This window comes from Coffea arabica, chromosome 2c, assembly GCF_036785885.1.
Source record: "Coffea arabica cultivar ET-39 chromosome 2c, Coffea Arabica ET-39 HiFi, whole genome shotgun sequence".
Taxonomy (NCBI): Eukaryota; Viridiplantae; Streptophyta; class Magnoliopsida; order Gentianales; family Rubiaceae; genus Coffea; species Coffea arabica.
In genome coordinates, this window is record NC_092312.1 from 18,106,292 (window position 1) to 18,133,468 (window position 27,177).

The following is a 27,177-nucleotide window of genomic DNA, read 5'->3' on the forward strand; positions in this document are numbered from 1 at the left end:
GACGTATGCATATAATTCATGTTAGTAAATTAACAAGGTCAAAATTTTCTATACTTTTGTTATCCTCTAACATTACCAGAGATGATGTAGAATTTGTCCTTTTCCAAGTTGAACTTCTGAGAGAGCCACAGTGAACTTAGTGCCACCATACTCTCGGGTTTCTGTCTTTGCACCTCCATAGGATGACCAGCCCTTTAATCCATTGTTCAACTCTGCGTTGATTACTTGACCTCCATTATGCTGAGGTTTAAGAGGTTTCGCCAAACACTACAACCATGCAAATATCATGCATAATATAAAATGCTTGAGTAGCATTAGATTAATCTTAGCTACAGCACGGAACTTGCCTCAGGAGTGTAACTATGGTCATAGTCGACTGCTTGAACCTGATTTCCTGCAAGCATATACTTCTTCAATCAGATTAGGCAGATGTATGTATTAAATTGCAAAAAAAGTAGCAAGTAAAATGGAAATTAAATCTGGGTTTTGAAACTTTTGAGTGTCTTGACAAGCACAACAAAAAACGATACTAAAATGTATTCATGGGGCGTGCAGATCTTTTAGAATTACTGCAGTTGCAAGCTCTGGAGTCCTAAGACTAATTAGCTATCTTTTCAATGTCGTATAAGTGAAACATATAGAACCTGAGGAAACAAAAACAGACATTAATAGCAGAACGAACAAAGAGTTTCTTTCCGGCATCACGCCAATGATCCAAAATCAAAGATATTCAGACACTACACTGGTATTGTGAATTGATAGCATGAGCTTCATATGTCGACTTTCTAGTGGTAGTGTGATTGTGAAGGAATATGATCTCAACCACAGCCAATTACATGCATATTTCTCACTTTGTCATGCATAGATGATGAATCCTCCTTCTGCTGTTCTTTTGGAAACAAACAAACTGCTGCTCCAAGCTGGGGACTAATATTACACCCCATAAACCGTGGAACAAATTAGACGTGCTTTTTTGATACCTGATGATTATTATGGTAATAGCAAGTTTAAGAAAGTATCTATCTCGATTAAATTTGTTTTGGACTCTTCTTTGCCTTGATCATAGCCGAGTTAGCATATGGTAAAATGGATAACAAGGGTCTTCTACTTTATTGTGGAAAAAAAAAAATCCCCCATAAATACAAATACAGCACCTAAATGATTAGGTGACTTGTTTCGTTGTTTTGAATTCGATTTCCTTTTCTAACATATGATCCCCTTCTGAACACAAAGCTTTACATAGTCGTTCCAAATTTTATTAGGATATGCGACATATGGTAGACGTAAATGAGTATTTTGTTGATGCAGAGACGGTGGAGTAATTTTGAATAGTTATAATCTGTGCTTTTTTTTTTTTGACTCTCATTTTGGTGGGGGTCATCCCTTCTCCTATTCTTCTACAAACGGTAGCTTTTTCACTTTCATATTATCTATTTATTTTAAATGCAAATAGTTTGGATGGGGTATCTTATGTTTGTAGATATGTCCTTAATTTGCTTTGGGTTTTACTTTCTTGAACAATAATTTGGTAGGCGAATAACAGGGCAAACAACAGAATGATTTATTATGATTAATCTCCCTTAATCGTATTTAACCCTTTAAACACTATAATCATAATAACAATTAAAACTTCAAATGCCTCGTGTTGGATAGGCCGCATCAGATGTTCGGAATGTTTTTTTCACTTCCCCACTTGAGACCTATAAAGAAACAAAGCCCCTCCCTGCAAGTTGGTTGCAACACTGTCATCAAGTTTAGCACGAGAAGCAGCTATTAGCTATGCTAGGAACCAGAATCAAATTACGAAACAAGAACAGTACAATTTTCATATTTCAGCATCTTGAACAGTAGTGAGGTTGGGACACCCAAAAAGCAGCCGAAGAACAAGAAAACACGAAACTTTCTATGCAAACGACAACTCTAGCTTCATTGCACTCCCAACTTTTCAAGCAATATTTTGCTATGAAGCCAAGAGTGCTTCAACTTTTGCAACGACATCTTCTTCATTCTTAGGACTAGGACTCCTATTGGCCTCGTCATAGAGATCATGTTTCCATTTCTCAACACGGCCTCTTGTTGTTGCACGATACCCCTGCCTTGCTGTGAATCGATCTCTTCCCCTGTAATTTCCAGTACGGTTGCCATACCTATCTCTTGTTGAGAAGTGACTTCTCCACGCATCACCTTTGTTTGCCTCCCTGTCCCCAGCAAACCCTTGCTCAGGCCTGTCTGAATGACGTGAGGTGTAGCCTCCTCTCTCATCCCTTCTTGCACTCTCTGACACGGGATTCTCTTCAGGGTTTGGCTTCAAAAGCTCTTCCACTTCTTTGCCAGCCTTCCCAGAATCATCCTGATCCTTCTGTTCCCTGAATGACCTTTTCTTTGCAGGTTGTTTGGGATCTGCCTCCACTTGAAAGTACTTATCATGGCGCCAAGCATCATTGACTTCTCCATGAACTCTAGGTGCCCGATCATCTTTCTTCTGCACGTCACCAGTAGATATCCTGTTTCCCCTTTCACTCTGTTGCTCCTTTGAATCCCTCCACCATCCACGCTCTTTGCCAGAAAACAACAAGGAGTTCTTTCAAGTTCAGGAAAGCCAAGATTAAAGATGCATATTAAGTAGATCCACAAGTTGTTACAGATTCGCAGGTGAACATTAGTGGATATATTTTTCTTCATCTTTAATAATGTAACCAAAATATAAGCCAATTTATAGTGAAAACCCGGAAAAGGGCGATAAATAGTGCTGAAGATTGCTAAGCACCCAGTTGATGCAATTGCCTCTTGCATCAACTGTAAGACCATTAAAAAACTTGATAACCCAAGTCCCTTATCTTGAATGTACAAGACCAAATAAATAAACAAGCAATAAAGACTGAACACCAGGATATAAGAAGAGTGTGAAGCCAGAAGGCTCCGATCAAAAGAACTACACTGCAAGTCATATTTACATTTGCACGTAGACAGGGAGTCATTATCATATAATAAAGGACAGCTTGATGTCATATTCTATTTATTGAATCAGTTTTAAGGGCAGGTTCAACAATAAATAATAATTAACATATGCAGATAAAGTTCAGAACAATGTACATGAAAATCCAAAGTAGAATGATGCCTAGTCTCATCCTCCTGAATGCAAGAAACAAGACGATTCAGATAATCAAACAAATTCACTTAAGGAAAGATTGAACTTACCTGTAGCTGCTCTCCGACCAAAACTTCTACCAACTTGCCCGGCATTACCACGGTCATCGTGCTGTTATAAGACATGCACAGGCAAGCCTAACATTGTTATACATATGGAGCTACTTCAAGTCACCAGGCTGAAAGAGTATCCCCATATATCAGCCCAAATATAGACATTTAAACGACCAAGTAACAATCATATGCTAGAGATACATTTTGGGCTTCAAGCAGTCAAACATTCAGATGCATATAATTGTGTAGGAGATATAATCACAAACTAAACTAGGACACAAGCTCAGGTGGAAGCAAAGTATGAACACAACTGGCAATCTATACTGTCAAAACTATGTAGTAATGTTAAAAAACAATCTATGCTTCTTTGGTCTACCCTGTCTACTAGTTTTAACTGAGGAAGTAGTTAATACACATAGGCCTGTTCTGATATGCTTTAGATTTTGCAAAATCTGATTATGGAAAGTAATTATAGAGAATTCAGAATCACAGAGCTATCCTTTGGTGGATTATGGATTTTACCTTTTCTTTGGCTACTTAAAAATTTATAATCTAAATACAAAAGCAAACAAGAACATCCAAATAACTGATAATCCAAAATCTGAATCTATAATGAGCTAAAATGAGAGCAAGCCCATACACACACCACATGAACAGTATATTACAACACAATTACTAGTCAGCAAGCACCCATCAGCAACACAGTCACCGACCTACATCTAACAGGTGATAAATGCTAAGACTACCCCAAAAACAACTGGCCAATATAGAATTCTCAGCTATTGTGACAACAATAGCATGACAATCAATAAAGCCACCAAAATTGCGGCTGTTAGTTTGCATGATGTTTAATTATGGCAGATGGAGAAACAGTAAACCTGGGAATCCAAAAAATGCAAAAGAAACAAGATATCAGCTCCTCAGCAACCAGTAAAGGAAAAAATCAATCAAAAAGCCACGGTAACTTGCGTAAGATGAGAGATTTATTACTAGACATGACACCTGAAAGTATGACCGTGACCGAGGTATATCCTTCGGATCCAAAGAAACCTTGGTTCCTTCATGATCTAAACTAGCTTTGTCAGATTTTTCTTTGCTCAAAGCTGCTCCTCCTACTTTAGAATCCTGTTCCGATGAGGCCTCAAGAGGTAAAGCATCCTGTAGACGGCGACGGTGCTTTTGATCACGGTCTGAATGGTCTCGATTATCCAAATGACTATTCGCAGGTGGTCTTTCAGTTTCCGGTTTGCCATCCCTCCTAGATCTCTTGGGACTAGGAAAGACCAACAGGTAAAATAAGTTCTCTATCTGAGGTTATATGTGACTACTGGTGCTAATATCCAACTAGATAATTTATTCAATAATTGCGTGTCATTCACCTGGGAAATCTCAGCAAGTTAAATGCAATTGAAACAAATAGGCTAACGCAATGGAGTTCTAAAAAAATGTCAAGATCAAAACATGATTCAATCAAGCTCTGGAGAAGATAACTCTTTTAACGCAACTTCCTGTCGATGCCCTATATGAAACCTCGGAGTAGTAAGTTTTGATATCAATAAGTTTTATGGAATGTTCAAACAAACTAATTCGCCAGACGTGGAGACAAGCAGCAAGCTTTATAAAGTAGAATCTAGCTTTAAATATCAATTTTATCTCTCATTTGTTTATCTTTAATTCTGCTTCAACCATGGATTGACAGTAAAATAGTCACTGCATAATGCCAAAGTATTATCAGTACAGATAAGTTCAAATAACATCTCCTCAAAAGAACTCCTTATAAAATATATTAGCCAAGGCTGCTAGTGGTCTGAAAGCTTGAAGTCAAAGTAGCCAACTTTCTATCCGTAAAATCAAACCAGAACAGTTTTCTTAACAACCCCCCCCCCCCCCAAACACAAAAACAAAAAAACCCCAAAAAAATAAATAATAAAAATAATAAAAAGAAACAAAACTTGGTTTACAGCAATTAAAATGTACAAGATGTAAATAATTATAAGCCGAAGCAAGGCGGGCTGAGATGAAGCTACATCCTGCTGCATTTCCCGAGATGATAAACACGAAGCTCCTCACTGTTACTTAAATTCTTCTATCTCCCAACCAATTCCGACCACGCACCCACAACAAAGGAAAAAAAAAACAGAAAAGTTCTGCAAATTGCCCCACAAAATCGACCTTTCAATGACCAATCCTAGATCGCCATTCACCATTATCAAATCCCATCAAGAATAACCCACAAATATTATTCTAAATACTCAAATTTCACCCCTTATACCCTTTTTAAATATTTTGCTCTAAAAATTGAATCTTGAGAGCTATAATAACATGCAAATTCATAATGCAAGAACTCATACGACACAAACATTTTTGGGTTAATCTGCAAAATGATGTCAGGTACAAATTGCAATGTACAATAAATAAAACAATGAAAACTCACAAAAGACAGAAGATCACGTGAGAATATGCGGGAAAACATAACTACCTGGGTGGTTCTTCATCGAACCTGGAACGATGGCGCCTTGATTCCGAGTCCCGGCCTTCTCGACGAGACATGATTATTATGACCACCTCTTTTGCTCTCAGCTTCACCTAAGACAGATTAGGGCTACAAGGGTCGTACAGCGACCAGAAATTAGTACTAGTATGTAATTACCTATCAGTGCCTTGTCAGGAGAACTCGTTCAATAGTGACATGGGCTGTCAGAGGCAGCTTGAGCCCAATAAGATCTAAACTGTGTCGTACCATGGCCTGTTTCGTTAAGTGCTTGCTCTGGGCTTGACTTGCGCTGATTGGATAGTCAGCACAATCTTGAACTGAGGAAAAAAAAAAAAGAATTACAAAAACTATAATCTTGAAAATTTGCTCAGGATTGATAAGAAGATCCACTAAATCAGGAAATAATGGGACCGCACAAATTTTTTTTTTTTTTTTGGATAGAGGAAAGGACAATTTTTTTGTTTTTTAAATAAAAAAAGACAATGATAAATTGTTTATTGACGATAAAATTAAAGGTCGGTAGATTTTTTTAAAAAAAAAAAAAAAGAAATCTAGCAATGATAGATTGGCATAGCATGGATAACATAGCATCCCACTCTTATTAAAATAGGTTTTTAAATTATCTACATGTTTTTGTACATATTTATTCATTTTTATTTTTTATTTTTGTATATTTGTACATATTTATTTATTTATTAACTTTTTTTTTTATCGTTTTTCCTTTTACCAAAGAAGCAATGGCTTTATGCAGACACCAAATCAAGCTTCAAGTTCAGTTCACAATTATCACCGAATTCGTTGGGTGCTTGCGCATAATGATTGAATTGTTCCTACAAAATTGAAACGTGGATGAGTTAACAATCAGCATTCATCTGTTCAGAAAAGTAGAAAACTCAACAGACGAGAATCTAAAATCTTGAATGCTCGCTCTTTTCATTTCCTGCACAAGAATCTGAATCAAAATGGGAACCACAGAACACGATGACAAAGATCTCAACCCTGCCCTGTTTCTCTATCCATTTAAAAGCATCGCATTTGTTACTAGGACTCTTTCGCATAAACCATCTTTTCATCCTCCTTCCAAGCCCAATCTTTGCTTCTACTGATCAAAACAACATCAAAGGCCAGCCTATTTTAATCTAAGACCTGAGGTTTGAATCTGGTGCACCATTTGATCATGAGCTCTTCAATATCAGCATCCATCCTGGTCCCAATTCCCCCCCACACCAACATGTCCGCTAAATCCCCAAAGGACGAACCAGTCACTTCGTACGCACTCCTGAACCCAATTCTCTTGTAAAACCTAACAAGCTGCAGCCAAAATTCAAGATTTCAAGTTCAGAGACAGCAAATCATCTAGTAGATATATTCATTTGTAAAACCATTAAAATTCCAGAAAACAGCAGCTGTAACCTTGGAATGATATAAATCAGTGTCATTGATGGCAAGTAACTCAGCTTGCTTACAGCCACAATCGTATCCATATCTAATTGCAACTGCTCCAACATACAAACCAATCCCAAAAATAGATTTTTCCATCTCCAAGGTCTCCCTGCGCAGTTTGATGGAGTCCAAATGAAGAATCTTTCCTCCTAGCCACAGCCTCACCAGTCCTTCTGCCCTGCCAAGCTCATTGCCAGTTTTCAAGCTTTTAGCCGTTATTCTGAAAAAGGGTCCTAAACTTTGGATGTGGAGGTCCAGATTTTGCCTTTTTGATGCTTCAATGATGTCAGCCATGGTTGGTAAAGCTGCGTCAGCAGTAGGGGCGGTGTTTACTCCATCAAGAAAATTGTCCTCTCTCTCAGTTTTGAGGGGGGAAGCTGAACGGAGTTTGGAGGAAACTGCTGCATTAGGAGATGAAGCGAATAAAGAAATGGAGTGGGTTCTCAAGGTGGGTGCTTCCAGATGAGGAATATAAGTCGGAAAATTCTTCATAGCGTGTGTTAAAACCATAGCTGCCAAAAAAGGAAAACGAGAGGCAAAAGGATGTTGTGTCACCCGTCCGACGGGAGATTGGTGGAGTAACCACCATTACCCACTGAAACAAGTAGACGAAGATTTTGGGATGCTTTTAAACCACGTGGGCAGATATTAACCACCAACTGCTAAACCCAGACCGCACAATGATCCAACCTCGTTTTTCCCAAAACTCCGCCTCTAAATGTCTATTGATTATGCAATTTGCATCTCCGCTTCACTGTTTTCCATTTTCATGAAAATCTCAAAAACTCGTGATATGCTTTTGTAACCGGTGGCTTGCCTCCAAGATTCCAACCTTTCTTCTTTTCAATTTTCCCAGATGGATTCGTGACCTTGACGGATAATTATGAGGAGGAAACTGTTGCAGAAGTATAAGCGCACAACAACCACGACACGGCAAAAGAACGGAATGTGCATATCATAAATACCCCATTCAGTAATTATGAATAACGATTACATGGCTTACAAGATATGTACATACTGCATCTAATGATTGGTTTCTCTCGAACACTGTACACGACTGGATACATTTGGGCTGTGGCGTGTGGGAGAGGAGGCGTTTACCTCTTTCATGTGCGTGTATTGTAAAACCCCTCAACAGACTATTCTAATACAGCATCAGAAATTTTGACTCGTCTTTGCAAAGTAGACATCGATTGGAACATGTTTACCACCTGCTGGAGATGGTTTCTGCCTTTTCCTTGTCTTCCTGTCCTTGATAGTATGTTCTCTCTGGACCAACCTGGCACACATTGAACTCTTTAGAACAGAACTCCAGTAGGCACTGCAAAAGGCAGAACCTCAATATATTTAAAAATATAAGAGACTGTCAATCATAGAAGCATCGAGCAAAACAGTAAGGTTACAGTGTGTAATACTATACGGTCCACTTACAAAAGATTTAAGTAGGTCAAAGAGATCATGGTACAAGTTAGAGAGGGGGGGACAACAAGCAGGGGGTAAAGAAAACCAAACAAATTAAATAAGTAGTGCAAAAGTCACAGAGAGGAGAGAAACTTGATACCTCGGCTTAACCGTGAGGCTTATAACATTGTCTCCTGACTCCTCCTCTTGAAGCCTCTCAGCAAGATGGAAATCCGAATGCTCCTGCCTTTCCTCAACAAAACTTGGAGGCAGTTCCACCCCACATATTGAGCACTTGTAATCCTCCGCCCAGAAAAATGATACTCTCTGATGTGATGAAAACCCTGCATTAAGATCTTCATGGTGGATCCTGTTTTCTGATGTATGTCCACGGCTTCCATCAAACCCTCCAAGAAAAGGATCCCTTTTTACTGGAAGAGAATCTCCATTTGCAAATGGCTTAACTGATTTCCCTACTATACTAGGTTCATTATCCTGAGCAAGGATAAATCTTGTGAGGAAACATCATAGAAGATTAGCACTGCAAGGATGATACAGAAAGCAAAGCTAGGAAAGTTGCTCGTCTTTTGATTGTTCAAGTTTTAACCAACAAATGAAGATTACTTTCTACATGGACTACAAAGGTGGTATATTAACTTTGCGATTCAGCACATAAGAGAATGAAGTCATGACCAGCAAATTGAATTTCTCAAGCTATAGTATACATTTTCTGTCACCTCATTGGTCGGAAGTTCAACATTGCTCCAAACTTCTTCAGTCTTCTGCCCCAGGATGCAGTTCCCAACAGGAACATTGGTCATTTGGTCATAATTGCTTGCATCCACTGATTCAGAACATCTCTCATGGCTGTCAATTGGAAAATCTCCATCTGTGTCAATAGAAAAAGCACTATCACTAATTTCCGAGCCCAACTGCATGCTGTCATTGATATTACTTCTGGAAGGACCTCCCGGAATGACATAGTTGGAAAGAGTTCTTTGTGTAGGATCAGAAGGAACATCATTTTTGTCATCACTGAACTGAGACATCCGGAGTCCTACAAAGAAGAAAAAGTAAATTCTTGTCAATCATCCTTAGATTATAACAAAGGCTTCATGAATGTACACATCCGCAGTATCCCTATCGGGTGGCATCATTATTACCAAGATACTTTGCTGGAAGGAGGAAGCAAGGATGGAGTCACATAGATACCTAGTGAAGAATCTCATAATCACTTCATCTTGTTTAGAAAGTGAAGGTATATGGAAGTGCAAGAAGAGAGGAAACAAATTATAAGAAAATAAAGGGGGAATTCCTCACTTGGTATAACCATATGAGTAGTACTACCATGAAATTGTTTCCATACCTATCAGTCTCAAAGATACAGGGAGTTCAGCCTTCAATAGTTTTGAAGCATGCTTCAAAATATCCTCACTGGAGCTTATAAAATTTGGTAAAGTTACAGCACGCGTCCGGACCTGGGTTGCAAATTTTCAGTCAAGTGAGACATTTGATTCCTTGAATAAACAGTGATGGACCACTAGTTATTACTTTAAGCAGTTTGGAGAGTAAAAAAACAAATCTTTTCAAGATGGCAGAGATATATAGAGTGCATAAAACGACAGAAGCATTGCAAAAAGAAGGGAAAAAAAAGAATTAGGGTGAAGACGTAAATAGGAAAGCAGCAACGATAGTCAGCTTAGAAGGCTGGCTACTGCAACATTCTAATACAAGGCCCGAGCTTTTGACATTGCTGCAGAAGTACCTCAAAGGATGCAGTTTTCAACTTTAACGTCAATGTTTTTCCACTAATGCCCTCTTTTCTCATGTCAGCAGAAAGCATTTCAGCAAGATCCACTGCAATGACAAGTTGAGGAGCAGTTGAATGACGATCAAGTGATAAAAGGGTTTTGAAAAGAAAAAGCAGTGAAAGCAACAGGATAAGCATTAATTTCAAGGAACACAACGATAATGTACTAAAACCCCGGTTAACTTTCTAAAATCCACAAGTGAAAATAAAGTAATCTAGATGTCCAATAACAAAAAGGAAAAAGCATTCTACCAAAACATGCAGCTAGAAGCAAATTGTGAGAAGGCAATTGCAGTCAGTTTTTAGGATTTATAATGTCTGCTAGCATCTAGAACATGTGGGAAGACAGAGAGACAAGCAGTGTCCCTATGCAGGTCATCAATGCCTTGAAATGCACTCGAAATTCTTTAACTTCCATCAAGAGAATAAAATAGTGATAAATTGGTAGGCATAAAAGTGATAAAAATAGTGAAAAAATTTATAAATGTTCAAATCAATTCTTGATGTTTATGTATCAAACATCCAAGCATGTCCTGAAGCCCAGTCAATAAACGTTTCACAATATAGTCAAATAAGAAAAAAAATCCATCAAGTCAATGCACAAACATAAGCAAAGGATGCCAAAAAGCTAAGTGATATGGTCTTTGATTTAAGTTTCACCAGTCTGTAAACCTTCATCTGATTAAATATTAGTTTCTGTCCACACTAAGCTCCATTACAAAGAAAAATAATCGACAACAAATCCTCACTCACTTCCTACAGGATACACACCACTTAGATAGCATACCAAGAGAGAATTGAAAATCACATAAAACATTTACCTATTTTCTTGTGAAGCAATTCCTCATCACCAGTGGCAGAAAATGTCCTTTCATTGCTTATGCTTTTCCTAAACCTAATTTGAGGGGTATCGGTTCCCCCAAGTCCCAGAGCAACTGAGAAGAAAAAGTCTGCAATTAGGAGGCAAAAACATTAGTACATGTGAACTTGATGCAGAATGCTCAAGAAAAATCATAACATAAGCCAAAACAAGAACATGCCTGATGAAGAGCGGGAGAAAAGTGCACAGAGAAAACTACTCTTTTGCAGCATCTCCTCGCATGTTGTAATTCCAAAGACATTCTTTAAGATCTGTTCAGTTACCTTGCCAATCCCCCCTATCTGCATATGACATTTGGGCAAATAAGATGGAGAATACAAAATTCAGAAAAGATATAACATTGCCAACTTGGGCAAAAATTTAACCCATCAATGCTGTGAGCAGCCAAAAAGAGAAAGGGAAATAGTGAATGCAGAATTTTACCTTTCTTATAGGAAGTGAAGAAATAAATGTCATGACAGCCATGCGATCATTCTGTAGTACAAATTGACCATTTGGCTTGTTAATATCAGAGCAAACCTGGTGAAAAAGAAGGAACAAAGCAATATCACGATATTTATAAAGCAAATTTGACATAGAGAAAGGGAAAAGGAGATTTGAATCTGAGAACTTGGTAAAAGTAACTGTTTTCAATGCCTATTTATAGTGAAAGAGGCTAGAATTTTACGACTCCCTCCTTCCCAAGGATAAAACTCAAAAAACAAACAACTTCTCTAAGCAAAAATCTACAATAAACTCTTTAGCAAACAACATGGAACTGTAGCTCACGTATAAGGTGCAATTGCCTATACAAACTCAGAGAATCACTACAAGGAAAAAAGGGAAGAAGACCTTCTTAAAGTGGAGCTTGGCAGATGCTTTGGCATTAAACCTTGCTGATATGTTGCTCAATTAAAAATCTAAAAGCTAATCATGATTCAAACAAACAAAATCAACCTCCAACAACGTATCCCCGAAGATCTTTGCACTATGTAAAAATTCTTCCACAAAACTGTTGTCTGAAGTGTATATAAACTGCTTACAACCTGCCAAAACCATATGCTCTAGAAGCTTGTATTACAAGTTTGCCAGGTTTAGTTTAAGAGCATGACAATCTAATCCTAGACTCGTAAAAGTTATAGCAGATGAATGTGCAAATTATGTGTGAACATGTAATATGCAGATTAATCTCTCGTGATTTGCTTTCTTAAGTCCAGAACACCTTAGCAAGTAAGCGATTTGGTGCAACTCCAGCACTACAAGTAAGGCCCGTCTCATTGTAGACATTCTTCCTGAGCTCCTCAGCCACCTTACAAAAGCACAACAAAAGAGAAAAAGTCAATAATCAAACTAAAGCATCTATATTGATGAAAGGAAGTGAAACCAAATGGCCAAGAGACAGCAAGGACAGAGCGCTTGAAAATATCAAGACACGCACTAACATACCTCTGCACCAGTTATGCCTCTTTCTTGGCAGACATTTGTTATATCCAGGTATGCCTCATCCAAACTTGCACCCAAAAAGGTGGGATCATATTCATAGAAAACTAAGGTCAAGAGGTGAATTTATAGGGTCAGCAGATAAAGATGAATGGTGCATCAATGAATCAAAGCCATCTTAAGGCCACAGTACCAGACCTTTTCTTGTTAATTCACTATAATGGGTATATTTCTTGAAGTCAACAGGAACAAAAATCAATTGAGGACACAATTTACGTGCTATAAATCCAGGCATAGCAGCTCGTACACCAAATTTCCTTGCCTGTTACGAGAAAACTAAACTCATCAAACCAAAAATTCTGATCAAAAATAGAATTCATGGTCCCAGATCAAATTACTGCCTAAATGAAAATAGCACAGCCAATCAAACCTCGTAATTGGCTGTCGAGATCATAGACATGCTACCAACAGCCATGGGCTTGCCTTGTAGTGCGGGATTACATAATGTCTCAACAGCAGCATAAAAAGCATCCATATCTACATGCAGCCAAATCCTCGATAAATCACGATGCGCTTCCAGCTCTAAAATCTTCTTATCAGCAACCTGTACGTTGCCAAACACGCACATTCTTAGTAACATCCACCTCTTCCCCCCCCCCTCCCCCAATCCACCAAGCCAAAAAAAAAAAAAAACACTCTTGATGCGTTTTTAGTTTGACCATGATCAAGAGTTAATTTAACTTTGTTTCTAAAAGTTCAATCTATTTACACGCTACCTTCTGATAGTGAGACAAATCAGCAGCAGTGAGCTTAGCGGAACGGGCGCGCATGTTTTCGATTTTCTGCATCATACAAGCCTCCTTTCTTTCCTCATTCTCAAAATATTTAGAACCTTTACTCATCTCGTAAACTATTCTCTGCACTCTTTCCTTATCCACCCCTTCCATACCTACAAATTTTAGCCCAAAATTCATGGCATGAGCACATTCACTACAAAATCAGTTGGGCACACATAGGTCCTTATATCATAAAATCCACACTTCAAAATTCAAATTGCATAAGAGAAAAAACTTTCAGAATTTAGAATCTGAAGTACCAATTTTTAAACCTCACGAAAAATATATATATATTTTTTTTTAAAGGAGCAATTGATGTAACAATAAATTGGAACCTGCTTTGGCGTTAGTGTAGGCAGTGTGATAGGATTCCCATGGCTTAAGCTCAGAACAGCAGGCATCCGAGGCTGAGACCAGTGAGCTTTCGCTGCTCTTTGAGATTTCGGCCATTTAGAGAGAGAGAGAGAGAATGAGAGACGAAAATTGGTGGGGAAGGAAAGGAAGGGGAATGGCCGAAGCCGCGAAAAAATGAACAAAACAGTGAAGTTTTAATTTTATTGGAACGTTTGGGCCTGGGGCGTTGTCTCCCTGCCTTGTCGCTGTAGTTGGAAAAATTAGAAGTCCGCTCCAAAACTGAAACCCGTCATATGGTCCGTTTTATATCGGCCTCTCTTCTGCTTTTCGTTACGCATCTATGAAAAATTGGCAGCGCGATGCCGCGGTCTTTCTCTCCCTTTAGTATAAGCATTTACGACAATCAACCGTGTTAATGAATGGGCTTGTTTGGATTGTAAATTTTTACATATATATATATATATATTTTTTTTTTTTTTTTTGTAAATGGATTTTTTAATCACTTTTTTGTTTCATATATGAATTAATATTTCCTACACTGACAATGTATACACCATCAGTATTGGATGAATAACAACTATTGTAAACTTAAATATGAAATTTAACTTTTATACACATGTCATGAATCTAATGATTATAGTGTATACACTGTCAGTTTATATAAGTGTTGGCATACACTGATTCAGTACAAAGATAGTACATCAAAACATTACAAGCTTACACTAATCTTTGACAACATTTTCACCGACTAGATACATAAATATATATATATATATATATATATATATATATGTGTGTGTGTGTGTGTGTGTGTGTTACATTCTCGAACTCGTGTGAATATTATAGGGTCAGCGGAAAAAGATGACCGGTGCATCAATGAATCAAAGCCATATTAAGGCCACAGTACCAGACCTTTTCTTGTTAGTTTCACTATTACGGTATTCCTTTAAGTCATCAGGAACATAAAAGGAACCCGCGTTGGCGTCAGTATAGAAAGCGTGATAGGATGCCCAATGGCTTAAGCTGAGAAGATCGGTCATCCGAGACTGAGACCTCTGAGCTTTTGGTTCTCTTCGAAATTTCGGCCATTTTACATAGAGAGAGACAGAGAGAATCAGAAAATGAAAATTGGTTGGGAAGAGAAGGAAGGGGAAGGGCCAAAGGCGCGAAAAAACCAACAGAATTGAGAGGGTGTTAAATTTCGTAGAACATTTGGGCCTGTAGGAGTGTCTGAGCTTATTGTTGGTCTTGGTAGAACATTTGGAAGTCCATACCAGAAACTGAAGCCCATTGTGTGGCCCATTTTACATCCGCCTATTTTCGCTTTTCATTTTGGCTCACCAGTTCGTAAAGATGTACGCTGCATTAGATTCAATAGCCTGTCAGAAAAATTTACAGCGTGATAGTAGCAATGTATATATATTACACTATTTCTGAAGCTGCAATATTCCTGCCTTTCTAGCAAAGGGATTTGCAACAATCGATCGTGTAAAAAATTTCAAACTACTATAACAGTTCTGCTCTTTACCTAAATCTGCATTTTGGTCAATCAATTACTACCTGTACAGTGGAAGACCCTGCTCTTTACTTATTTGTGATCCTTGTATGTGTAAAAAAAAAAAATTTTATTTCAATGATGAAGTGTGCATGGATGATAAGGAAAAATAAAACGAGCAAAAACTAAATTAAGAAGAACCATATGCCAACTTTACAAAGTTCCCACAAAAGAGCACGTTTTATCTGTAATAAAACTAGTGGTAAAATTAACTTAACATTTGCATTATTGTAAAAGAGCTAGAGCAAATGTATGTTTATCACCCGTAGTCCCAAGTAGATAAGAATTCTTCACGATGACTGTTATCTTCTTAATCAAAGATGAATCAGTATGCAGAAGCTCAAGGAACCCAAAAACATTTTACACCTAAAATATGACTGAGTATTCGTCCACGGTAAATTCTCGAAAATTGAGTTTTTAAAAGAAATTCATAAAGGATGGCAGTTTTCTAACCTTTTTCTCAAAAGGTGAAAAATGTATTTGCTGAACGCAAATGCAATGAAGTGTTGTTAGAGCCGGATCGAATCAATTGGTCCAACCATGAATTGACTTTTTTCTCGAATTGGTTAGTAGCACAAAATCATTTTGGTCAAAAATCATTCAAACCATAAAAAATTAGGCAATACTAACTTGATTCGATTGCTTGATCTGGTGTGCGACCCGGGTCGACCAACGGATTAGTCAGGGCAAAGCCCTGGATACCGTGGCAGGCAACCAAAAAAAAAAGAAAATGCCACCCACTTTGTGTAAACACTTAAATCACTTGCTTTCCTAAGTGATATCTATATTAAGAAGTTTTCATCCCTATCATCTTATCAATTTATCATCAATATTCTAACTTGCATTATAAAGCGATATTCCCAACAAAAAAAAATCGAATTAGGTATGATTTGTTTTAATTTAGTTTTTCAAGTAGTTTTAGAAAATGGACATATTGTAAACATAAATTCACATTTTCATGTATAATTTTTAGGTATATTTTTTATTTAAAGCGTAATATTTTTGGAACATTCTGTACGATTGACTGAATGTAACCAAGAACTTAATTTTAATATTTCTAAAACTTATAAAAATGTAAAATAATTTTGACATCATGGTGACGTCAACAAATTTATGAGAACGATTTAACTGATTCGATGAGTTGAATCCTAATCCAATAATTTAGCCGATTCACTATCCGATCAGAGTTTAACAACTCGAAAACTCCTTCTAACAACCACCTGAATTTGCGAATTTACTCTGTTGGTCCACCATCACAACCCTAGAAGGAAAAATTACCGCTTCTCATAATCAGGTAGCTGCCCTTTGGAAACCTCGAACGTGCAAGCCCGTATACAGCATTCCCATGGCTGCCAATGATCGTAAACTAAATCTCTGAATGGGAATGTAAGAAACGTTGAGCATAAAAACTCCGTCTTATGACTCGACAAAGCTGGCTTATGCCACCTTTCAATTTAAATGTAGTTAGTAAATTTGTAAACGAAGCCGTTATATTAACTGCATCAAAAGAAAAAATTTGCACATCAGAATTCAATATGCATATGTGTGAGTCCAAGCTTTCCCTATTTCCCAACAGCCCAACTCCATGCCTAACTCCTTTCTTAATTCTCAATTATTAATGTAAAACAACGTAATAAGCTCCTTATGGAAAAAATCTGAACGCTTTTGTACCAGATTAAAAACACTTTGGTAATATATTAATTTCAATAGGAGATTCTCTTGACAATATAGTAAACTTTTTGACCTGTATAAAACTTTTCTGAACCTATATGTAGGTGGTTGTTAACCAAAATGGTAATCATGCATGCAGCTATCAAAGAAATATTGGGACCATTAATTCTAGGATATCCCACTAATCAAGTGATAACCATAAAATAAGCAGGATCATAAAATGATTCATGCAGCTATCAAAGAAATATTGGGACCATTAATTCTAGGATATCCCACTAATCAAGTGATAACCGTAAAATAACTGTTGTAAATAGGAAGCAGGATCATAAAATGATTCATTCTAGGCAAGTAATATTGAGGACCAATCTTTCCTCGTGCAATATTGCAATTTCCACGAACCAAATTGACGATTCAAAATAATGCTATTGGTAATCAATCTGGAGTAACTCTTTAAATTAAAGGACAAAGTTGAGCCTATATAGCAAACATGCTTGCAAGGTGAAGCGCATGTACAGGGAAATTAGAAACCTTCTATATATTGAGCATTTCCCATATATATGTACGTATAGATGTTTTACAACTGTGAAAGAAACTAAAGCATTAACTTTGTGTTATAATCCAGTCCTGGTACAAACAATAATATGTTTTTCAGATTACCGATATCTTCACTCACTGTATATAAATGATTATGTATTTTTCTGCCCACTTTAACTTTGTCTTGTAGCATCACACGCTAAAATCACCATGACGACTTTGAAGCTTTACAAGCATGTGCTCCTATGGCTGTTGTGTTATCTTGTTTCTTCAGGTTTGTTTCCATTGCACTTCCGTATTGAGAGCCTATACTTTCATTTAGAGAAAAGGAGTGACTAGAGAAGGGACGGGACATGCCCACCCTATGTATCCGAATGCTAATTTCCCTCATCTTGCTTAATAAATCCATCTAAAATCCTTATTAGAATTGGATATGCAGCAAGACTATTAGATGTAGTAATAGAACAAATTTCATAACTGACCTCTAAAAGGCTCAATTGATGCAGGAATTTCTTCTGTACTTCATATATAAACATTTGGTATCTCGAGTGACCATTAATTGCAAAATCCTCATCCTCAATTGAGTTCATATTAGATTCATCATCATTGGTAGCTGCTTTGAGGAGTTATCGTAGCTTTTTGTTTATTATATTTATCATTGTTGTTATTATTATGTCCTAGTCCTAGTTGTCAAAAAAGGATCGCACACGGTAATGATCCACGGTTCTGAAAAATGGCAGCCGATAGAGCTTGTCTTGAACCCTGCTCTCTATCATCTCTGCACTATCAGACTCATAATCTGAATAGCCAAACTCATAGGATCTGAGCCAATATAAAGCATTAAAAGATTGAAAAAAGAGTCGAATCACTGTTGGAGGTCGTGCAGATTTTAGGTTGAAGTCTAGCCAGTAATGCTTTTAGGTTTTGTGTGTGTGTGTGTGTGTAATCTCTCTCTCTCCCCCCCCCCCCCCCCCCCCCCTCTTTCTTGGGTATGTTTTGCAGGGATTGAAGTTAATGGGCTCGATTATGATTACAGTTTCAGTTCAGAGGCAAGTTTTTGACTGTAGTTAATTATTGTGACTTGAGCGTTGTTTTTTGTACATGAATTGATTTCTCCGAATGTAAATCAATATATACTATCTTTGACAATGAACGCATCAATTTTCCAGTGTTTGACGAATCCCCTTGAACCTCAATATGGTGGCGGAATTGTTCTAAACCCGGACATAAGTGAAGGTTTAAACGGCTGGTCCAAGTTTGGAGATGCAAAATTAGAACTAAGGATTTCAAAAGATGGCAACAAGTTCATTGCTGCTTCTGATCGAAATGCATTGCACGACAGTCCATCGCAGACCTTTTTCTTGAGAAAGGGAACTTTCTACGTTATTTCCGGTAATTTATTCTAATAAATTCGTGCGATGAGGATGATTAATTCTTATCCCATTTCCAATTAACTCGTATTTGTCCCATATGATTCTATTAGCATAATCCGTTCATCTATTGCAGCTTGGTTACGGATTAGCGAGGGAAACTCTCCAATAACAGCAGCATTCAAAACATCTACCGGCATTAAAAATGCTGGCACAGTTTTTGCGCGATCTGGCTGTTGGTCTATGCTTAAGGGCGGTCTAGTTGTGAATGCCTCTGGCCCTGCCCAACTCCATTTTCGTGTATGTCTTTTCTTTTTTTTTTTTGGTCATATGCTCATAGTTATATATGAAAAAAATGTTAGGGGTTCAAAATTTTTAGATTAAGTTTTTATATTAAATTTCATAGTACTTAGTTCAAATTTTTATATTCTTATTATTCAATTATTAAATAATATGTAATTTTGCGACATAGAGTATGGATGGAGAAAAAATTGATAATTAGGCTTATTGAGCATTATAAGTAAATATTTAAAACTAATGATGGGTGCAAAAAGCGGTATATATTGATAACTTAGTTTGCAAAAATGAATTTAAATGAGTTTACAAAAAGTTAAAATAAATGGGTTATAAATGGGTAATTGGGTTACCCAATTCATTTTTTAACTTACTCATTTATACCCATCTAATTAAATGAGTATAAATGGGTTGACTCACTTATACCTATTACCCATTTTATCCAATTCGAACTCGCCCAAGTCACCCATTTTGACACCTCTACTCATAGTTATCAATTCTTGTAATTAACTTCTATCTTTTTACGATTGGACAATTAATTATATTTTGTGCCGTCCATACACAAAAGGTTCGGCAAATATAAATTACGGGTCTAATTCGCACTATTTGGTTTTCTTGCTGCGGGTTATCCAGAGTGAAAATGCAACCGTTGAGCTGTGGGTGGATAGCATTTCATTGCAACCATTCAGCGAAGATGAATGGAAAGCTCACCAAGATCAAACCATTGAGAAGGTAAACCAACTAAATTTGGTTCACACAAATTTAAAGTTCAAATTGTCGAAAGGTCGCATGTCATAAAATGTATATATAACTTCATCATGTTGCGCGAGCAATTAATTAATATTTAGTGTGCATTTGAATGTTTAATTTTTGTTAAGAAATGACAAAATTAACATCACTTAAAATGGTGTAATTTTTTTACACTTCCGAACTGTAAATAATGTAGACAAAGTTTGAGTATCGAAATCTTCTGAATCAACGAGAATTTTAGCTCATTAAAAGTCAGTTTCTTGGGACATGAATAGGGTTTGTTCTTTAAAATGTACAGGTATTCTCTGCTGCCGTGTGTAAGCTTTATTTCCTAATCAATAAAAATTCATTCGTTTTACCTCAAAAAAGAAAAAGTCAGTGCTCATATATCCATCCCTAGAGCCTACATACCACATGAGAAACATGGAGAATTAAAATGAGAAAAAATGATTGTCGGGATTATGCCATCAATACATGACCATTTCAAGTTTATTTTATTTAACTCTTTCAACGTGCAGGTACGCAAGAGCAAGGTGATATTCCGGGCAGTGGATCCTCAAGGTCGGCCATTAGCCAATGCAAGCATATCCATACGACAGCTGATAGGCAACTTTCCATTTGGTTGCGCGATTAACAAGAACATCCTGCCCAATCCAGCATACAAAAGTTGGTTTACGTCGAGATTTAGGTTAACAGTGTTTGAAAATGAAATGAAGTGGTACAGCACTGAAACGTCTCCTGGTAAAGAAGACTACTCAGTCGCTGATACCCTGCTACGGTTTGCCACGATGAACGGGGCTGTAGTCCGTGGCCACAATGTTTTGTGGGACGATCCTCAGTATAATCCATCATGGGTTCAAGCCCTTTCCCCAGGTGATCTAGAAGCAGTGGCCACTAAAAGAGTAAATTCTATAGTCACAAGATACAAGGGACAGCTCGTTCACTGGGACGTGGTTAATGAAAATATACACCACAATTTCTTTGAGAGTAAGCTGGGGGAAACTGCATCATCTGTGTTTTATGGACAGGCTAATCAGATTGATGGAAAGGCAATTCCCTTCTTAAATGACTACAATACAATTGAGAAGAAAGATGACCAAACATCGAGTCCTCCAAAGTATCTGGCAAAAATTAAAGAAATTCGGTCACAGGGTTACCAGGGACCGCTTGGAATTGGACTCGAGGGACACTTCGGTGCTCCGGACCTAGCTTATGTAAGGACTTCAATTGATTTGCTTGCTTCCACAAAATTACCTATTTGGGTTACGGAATTGGATGTCTCTAGCCAGCCCAATCAGGTAAAGTTTATAGTCTTTCTTATCTGTTTTTTTTTTTTTCCGGCCAATTTGGTTGGATGGTGAACATGCATTCAGCAAGAAGCGTTGAAGAGATAAGCCTCGCGTACTGAGACAATGTCAGAATAATGAAATTGTGTGCATATATCTACTGACGTATTCGGCGATAGAACCATGTCATCTAAGTCTTTTCATTTCATCAAATTCTTTATTACACATCTTAAACTGATAGAGGTAAATTTAGTCAGAGTGCACATGACATGATTTCTCTTAACTTGAGACAGGACTTCTCTTAATTACTTAGTATTATTTGGGGCAGGCCACGTACTTGGATCAAATAATAAGGGAGGTTCGGGGACATCCAGCCATTCAAGGGCTACTAATCTGGGCTGCATGGTCTCCTCAGGGATGTTATCGAATGTGTTTGACGGACAATAACTTCAGAAACCTTCCAACAGGGGACGTTGTTGACAAGATCATCAAGGAATTGAAGCATGAGGATTTGATAGGCACTACAGACGATGAGGGCCATTTTGAGACTTCACTTTATCATGGAGATTATGAAGCTATAATAAGTCATCCAGCTATGCCGAGTTCATCCTCCTCAGTGGGAATGAAATTTAATGTGGCTCCAACAACAAACCAGGCAACTTTGGATGTCAAGTTCTCCTCCATCAGCTTTTCTTGAATTAAGAAATTCACGCTGAACTAGTGACTTGTTCGCCAAGGTTAAAGCAATACATTTATGTAGGGAGAAATTTTGAACAATAGTGGATGATTATCTTCTAATCTGTCGAAGAATTAATTCGCGCGCCGAACCCTACGGTATCAGGCTAATTTTATTAATCATCTGCAAAAGAAAGCCATAATACCTTCATCTGGTTAACATTAATATTTCCTATCAATTATGTAATGCATTGTTTAAGTGCTACATGCATGCAGGAAAAAGGAACGCGCTACGTCACGTTCATGCAAAAGAAAGTCGAGAAACAAGTGCCATCAGATTTCGGAAATACATTTGGTTCTTAAAACTATTACAGTGTCCACGGCGCGTCAGTAGTCCAACGGTCAGGATAATTGCCTTCCAAGCAATAGATCCGGGTTCGACTCCCGGCTGACGCAGCTCATGTCACGATGTCTTGCTTCATGCACACGAAAGTGTTTTTTCGAAGACGAGCTAAGACTGCTCCATGCACTGGAAAATATTAGAAAATTTGTTTTTCAATTATATCATTACTCCATGCACATGAAAATATTTTTTGAAGACGAGCTAAGACTAGTAATGAATTGCATAGAATATCTTCTTCTTGGTCTTATACTTCTACCGGCAAGAAAGCATGATACAGCAGCCGTGACGAGCTAAGGCAAGTAACGAATTGCAGGATATCTTCTTCTTCTTCTTCTTCGTCTTCTACTTCTCCCGGCAAGAAAGCATGATACAGCAGCCGACATCAGGGACATGGCCACCCAACTAAAGTCATCAAAAATAGCTGCAAAACGCATTTCTTGAAGTTGCCATATAGTTGAAATGCAGAAACTCACCCCATCAAGAATCGCCGTCAAATAACCCATGAATTTTATTGATTTACTGCCCACCCACAGTAAACTTGTGGCTATCTAACATTAATTAATTGGACTGCATTAGGCTCACAGTAGAATCAATGGATACAAGTAGTAGAATCAGTGGATACAAGTACTTGGACGAGGAAATAGCGCAACTCTTTCAGGAGAAGCTGACGTATATATATATAGCAATCTGGAGAGAAGTTGTTTTAGCATTCGATCATATCATTCGTCTGTTTGAGCACACAACGAAACCTGCGAAGTTGTGATGCTTCCGGGAAGCATCCTGTTTTGGCGCAGAGTGAAGGAAGGTTCCCTGGGCGCCCACGGACACTGAAGCTTGCCAAAGGACGTCTTTCGGCTTTACTCTAAGGTTTTCTGTTGGGAAAATTTCACAAACTAAATATCATCATTCGGTATTCTTAGACTCTGAAAAATAGGCCAAAAAAAAACTTGGGTGAACCCGGTTTGTGGGCCCACCCCTAGACCGTGTGGTGGAAATCTGCCGCATTCTCACCCGTAGGCCTTTTTTTTTTTTCTCGTCATTTTGAAACACTTACCACCACTGAGAAAAATTCAATTGCAACAATTTTCCAAGTTAGGGGTCCTTCCAGCTTTGTTCACTCCATCTCACCCCCGTTTTTGGGATCTGCAAACACAATCTCTATTTTTCTTTTCTTTTTAATTTTTGCTTATATTCAGCTTGTAATATTTGGTTAGATTTTGCGAGACTTAGGAGAAGAATATGGAGGAACAGGAGGACGGCGGTAGGAGAACGGGAAGATTCGACAAACAAAGGATGGAGAAGTATTTAACAGTGCGCTGGGGATTCAAGAAGAAAAAAATTTTAATTTTTGAAAAATGAAGTGTTTATGAACCTAAAATACTCATCACCCTTTCTTGAAGAGCCCGGTTGTGAAGAAAAGGGATTCTGAAAAGGAATTGCTGAGCTTCCGGAGAGATGGTCAAGAAATAGAGAGGAGGAAATTTTCAAGAGTTTCAACTGATTGCAGAACATAAGATCCGATGAAGCTACTGAAATTGGTGTAAAGAATCCAAATTTATTTGTTTTTGGCATGATTTCTGATCTATGGTATATGTTTGTGTTTGGAAGGTGAACTGGAGTTTGTTTGGATAGAAATTTATTTGGATGATTTATTTGATATAATCACTGTAGTACTTTTTTCGATGTAATGTATGTGAGATAAAATAGTGATTGGAAAGATAAAAAAATAATTGAAATTTGTGAAACAAATTATTTTATTTCAACCCAAACACACCCTCGATCTGCCGGTTTCCCCCAAGTTTTTGTTTGAAAAATATTATTCACCTTCCTTCTTTTTTATTTATTTCTTGTAACTTTGTCAATTCATTTCAAAAAAATTTGATTTAAGAACTCATTTTGTGAGAAATAAGGCATTTCCATTTCAAAATTATCATTTTCTTGTGGATCTTTAGTTTTCATAACAAGCCAAGTTAATTCCTTAATTTTATGAAGAATGACAACATGTTAATGAGTTTGAAATACCTTTACAGTTTTATAAGTCATCAATCCAGAAAATAAATGTCAAAAAAAAAAAGAAAAAGAAATTCTAAATAATATAGAAAACTCATAAAAGTCACCCAAAAATTTTTACAGTGATAAAAAGAACTATTTACACATTGAAATCACCTCAAATAAGTTTTTAAATGTATTGTTAATAATTTTTTCCTTTCTTGTTTTCAAGCCATTGATTTAGATCACAAAAAGCTATAACGTTGAAAAAAATCTAAACAATCTAAAAAATCCTTATATTTATCCAAAAATACTTTGCAATAAAGAAAATAAATTTTTTTTGTTCTTTAAAATGCCTTAAATGCTTTTACAAACATAATTTTAAATATTTTGCCCTTTTCTAACTTTCAAGTCATTTATCTATACAAAAAATTCAGAAAATGCCAAAAATTTTTAAAACTCCTCAAGTTGACCAAAAACAATTTATAATAAAAGAAATATTTTTTGTTTTGCTTGAAACACCTGAAACATACTCTTAACAATTAATTTTTGTACCTAAATAAACATACCAATGTATTTTATCCTATTAGAATTACACCTTCATAGTCCACATTATTTGCCTTTCTTGTCGAACTTTTAGTAATATATTTTCATGTTTGGAAAAATAATATGACAGTAAAGGGGCAATTTCATTATCTTTCCATAAATGATCTTTTAATTATACTTTTTTGAAATGGTTTGATAAACTAACAATAAAAATATGCCAGATAGGTGATATTTTTGAAAGTTCAGAAAATATTGTGATAATGTCACAAACGTCAGGCAGGCTTTTGACATTACTTCTTTTCTGCTCCATACGTCAAATTCCAAAATCAAGAACCTGAAACAATTAAACCTGAGCGATTTGGGCCGTTAGTTTTCTTTGATTTGTCACCCATAAAGTTATTAAACGAAATCAAAACCGAGATGGACCAAAAGAGCTGGGTCCATATTGCGAAGTGGGATGGTCCACTGCCTCAGCCGAGGATCATTGCCACACTAAAAACAAAATAGGCAGTCGATAGTGGGCTGCTCGCAAGTGGAGCTCTTAATGAATACTTCAGGTTCAAATTTTGATGAGTTTGAGTTTGAATTTAAACAATGAACACCGATTGATTAAGTTAATGAATTCATATTTGTACATATTCAACTTGTTAAGATTCAAATAAATTTTTTATTTAAACATTTTCTTTAAGATTTATATAAAGGTTTGCACATATTATATTAGTATATAGATTTTGTATACCTACTAATAATAAAATAAAATCAAAAAATTAAAATTTTATTTACTCTTGATTCAAATTTGAGTCCATCCAATATTAGATTGAATCAAATTTGATCTTAAATTTTAAACTCGCATTACATTCGAACTTCAACTCAAAAATGAATTTGAAACTAGCCCTACTATCACTTCTGCCTGCCTGGGCATTCTAGAGTAATTTCTAGTAGCACTTCCTAGAGAGGGGTTCAAGTCAGGGTATTTATGGATCATCTAGTAATTAGTTTATTTGCAATTTTGCTGACCTTAATCTCATGTATTGGTTCGACAAATTTGCATTCCATACCTTGATTAAAAATTAAAAACAAAATAGTTAGTGAAGTGATGAAGTGGATAAAATTTATGAGAAATCAAAAGAATTTTTGGAGAAGAAAAAATAACAGCAAAGTAAATGAAATTAGTGGGATATGAAAAAGGTAAACGGGAGCTATGATGGGGTAGATAAGTTCATAAAATTTTAAAAAAAATGTATAATGGTCTTTCTAAGTCAAATTATTAATTAATGGCTAAACAATTTTGGATTGAGTTTTGGGTACTGATTATCCTAACGAGCCCTATAACCTTACACGTATTTGGGTAGGTTTATAAATACTTTTAAAAATAGCAATCCAAATGGGACCTGAGGTCCTAAACTTGCAATTCCGATACTTTGGAAATCCAACAAATCAATTAAGTTGTAAAAGTTATGCAATTACAGTGTCAGGGATATGAGCATTATTCCAAATAATTATTTGAAATAATTACAGTTGCACTTTTTATGATATGATGTATGTGAGATAAAAAGCTAGTTAGAAATATAAAAATATTTGTTGAAAAATGTGTTTATGATGCAAGTGAAATATTATTTTGAAAAAAATTGATATCCAAACATAGGTTAACCTATTTTTCTAATTCTAAGTAGGTTTGGGCCCATTTTAAAAATTACACATTGATTATCCTTTTTTTCAATTCAGATTTTTTGATTTGAACCCATTCAAAATTCTCGGTTATAAGGAGTAAGAGGAAAGACAAATTTATCTAGGCTGAAAGGGTGTTATGGCATACTCTTTAAAAGGTTGTTCTAGTAAGCTCCTTGATTTTTTCTTTTCCTGTTTGACAAGTGAGTTTTTTGGATGTTTGTCTAAAATTTTATTGTAAAAGTTTTTTAAAAATTTTTTGAAGAGTGTAAATTTTTAAATATTTTGAAGTGGATAGGTTAAAAATTTTGAAATTTTTTTTGAAATTATTATAGTTAAAATTTTTAAAAAATTTGTAATAGACACTTGACAAAAAACTCAAGTGCCAAACTGGCAAGTGTAAGGTGCGAGTTTAATGCCATGCTTGGATTGCTTGTTTCTGTCGGAAAATATTGTCGTTTTTTGTGATCACATTTCCCTATCACTTTTTTCCCTCACATATATCAAATCGTTACAGTAATTTTTCCGTGTAACGAAAAATGCAATCCAAACACAACCTTAAACTTTCGATCCAGAGACCAAAAACTTATCTAAGATG

At 36.5% G+C, this 27,177-nt stretch overlaps 3 protein-coding genes, 1 long non-coding RNA gene and 1 other non-coding gene across 7 annotated transcripts; 2 read left to right on the forward strand and 3 right to left on the reverse strand.

Annotated features, from left to right (window-relative positions):
• Positions 1-1,800: 1,800 nt before the first annotated feature.
• LOC140035132 (uncharacterized) lies at positions 1,801-6,007 on the reverse strand. Of its 2 annotated transcripts, XM_072074866.1 has the most exons (4): positions 5,681-6,007; positions 4,204-4,474; positions 3,199-3,259; positions 1,801-2,556 (listed from the first exon to the last, which is right to left on the reverse strand). In XM_072074866.1, exons 1-4 carry the CDS (start codon positions 5,749-5,751, stop codon positions 1,961-1,963), a joined length of 999 nt encoding a protein of 332 aa, XP_071930967.1. In that variant the 5' UTR covers positions 5,752-6,007; the 3' UTR covers positions 1,801-1,960. The 2 variants fall into 2 exon arrangements, 1 of the variants encoding a protein (XP_071930967.1); XR_011839080.1 differs by lacking the exon at positions 5,681-6,007 and having other exon boundaries at positions 2,515-2,556; positions 3,094-4,346.
• A 2,070-nt stretch (positions 6,008-8,077) lies between these two features.
• Positions 8,078-14,021, reverse strand: LOC113731527 (DNA polymerase kappa). Of its 2 annotated transcripts, XM_027256835.2 has the most exons (14): positions 13,820-14,021; positions 13,425-13,597; positions 13,079-13,252; positions 12,847-12,970; positions 12,655-12,755; positions 12,431-12,517; positions 11,653-11,748; positions 11,390-11,510; positions 11,171-11,299; positions 10,305-10,396; positions 9,906-10,017; positions 9,265-9,596; positions 8,700-9,034; positions 8,078-8,459 (listed from the first exon to the last, which is right to left on the reverse strand). In XM_027256835.2, the coding sequence occupies exons 1-14, from the start codon at positions 13,932-13,934 to the stop codon at positions 8,294-8,296; spliced, it is 2,157 nt and encodes a 718-aa protein (XP_027112636.1). In that variant the 5' UTR covers positions 13,935-14,021; the 3' UTR covers positions 8,078-8,293. The 2 variants fall into 2 exon arrangements, with proteins under 2 accessions (XP_027112636.1, XP_071930966.1); XM_072074865.1 differs by lacking the exon at positions 13,820-14,021 and having other exon boundaries at positions 13,132-13,252; positions 13,425-13,563.
• A 5,175-nt stretch (positions 14,022-19,196) lies between these two features.
• Positions 19,197-21,995, forward strand: LOC113728684 (endo-1,4-beta-xylanase 5). Its single transcript, XM_027253055.2, has 4 exons — positions 19,197-19,268; positions 19,896-19,994; positions 20,531-21,310; positions 21,627-21,995. Exons 1-4 carry the CDS (start codon positions 19,212-19,214, stop codon positions 21,993-21,995), a joined length of 1,305 nt encoding a protein of 434 aa, XP_027108856.2. The 5' UTR covers positions 19,197-19,211.
• Positions 21,996-22,085: 90 nt separating this feature from the next.
• On the reverse strand, positions 22,086-23,017 carry LOC140035133 (uncharacterized). Its single transcript, XR_011839081.1, has 2 exons — positions 22,633-23,017; positions 22,086-22,157 (listed from the first exon to the last, which is right to left on the reverse strand). It is a non-coding gene; the product is annotated as an uncharacterized lncRNA (long non-coding RNA).
• On the forward strand, positions 22,358-22,429 carry TRNAG-UCC (transfer RNA glycine (anticodon UCC)). Its single transcript has one exon. It is a non-coding gene; the product is annotated as a tRNA-Gly (tRNA).
• Positions 23,018-27,177: the final 4,160 nt, after the last annotated feature.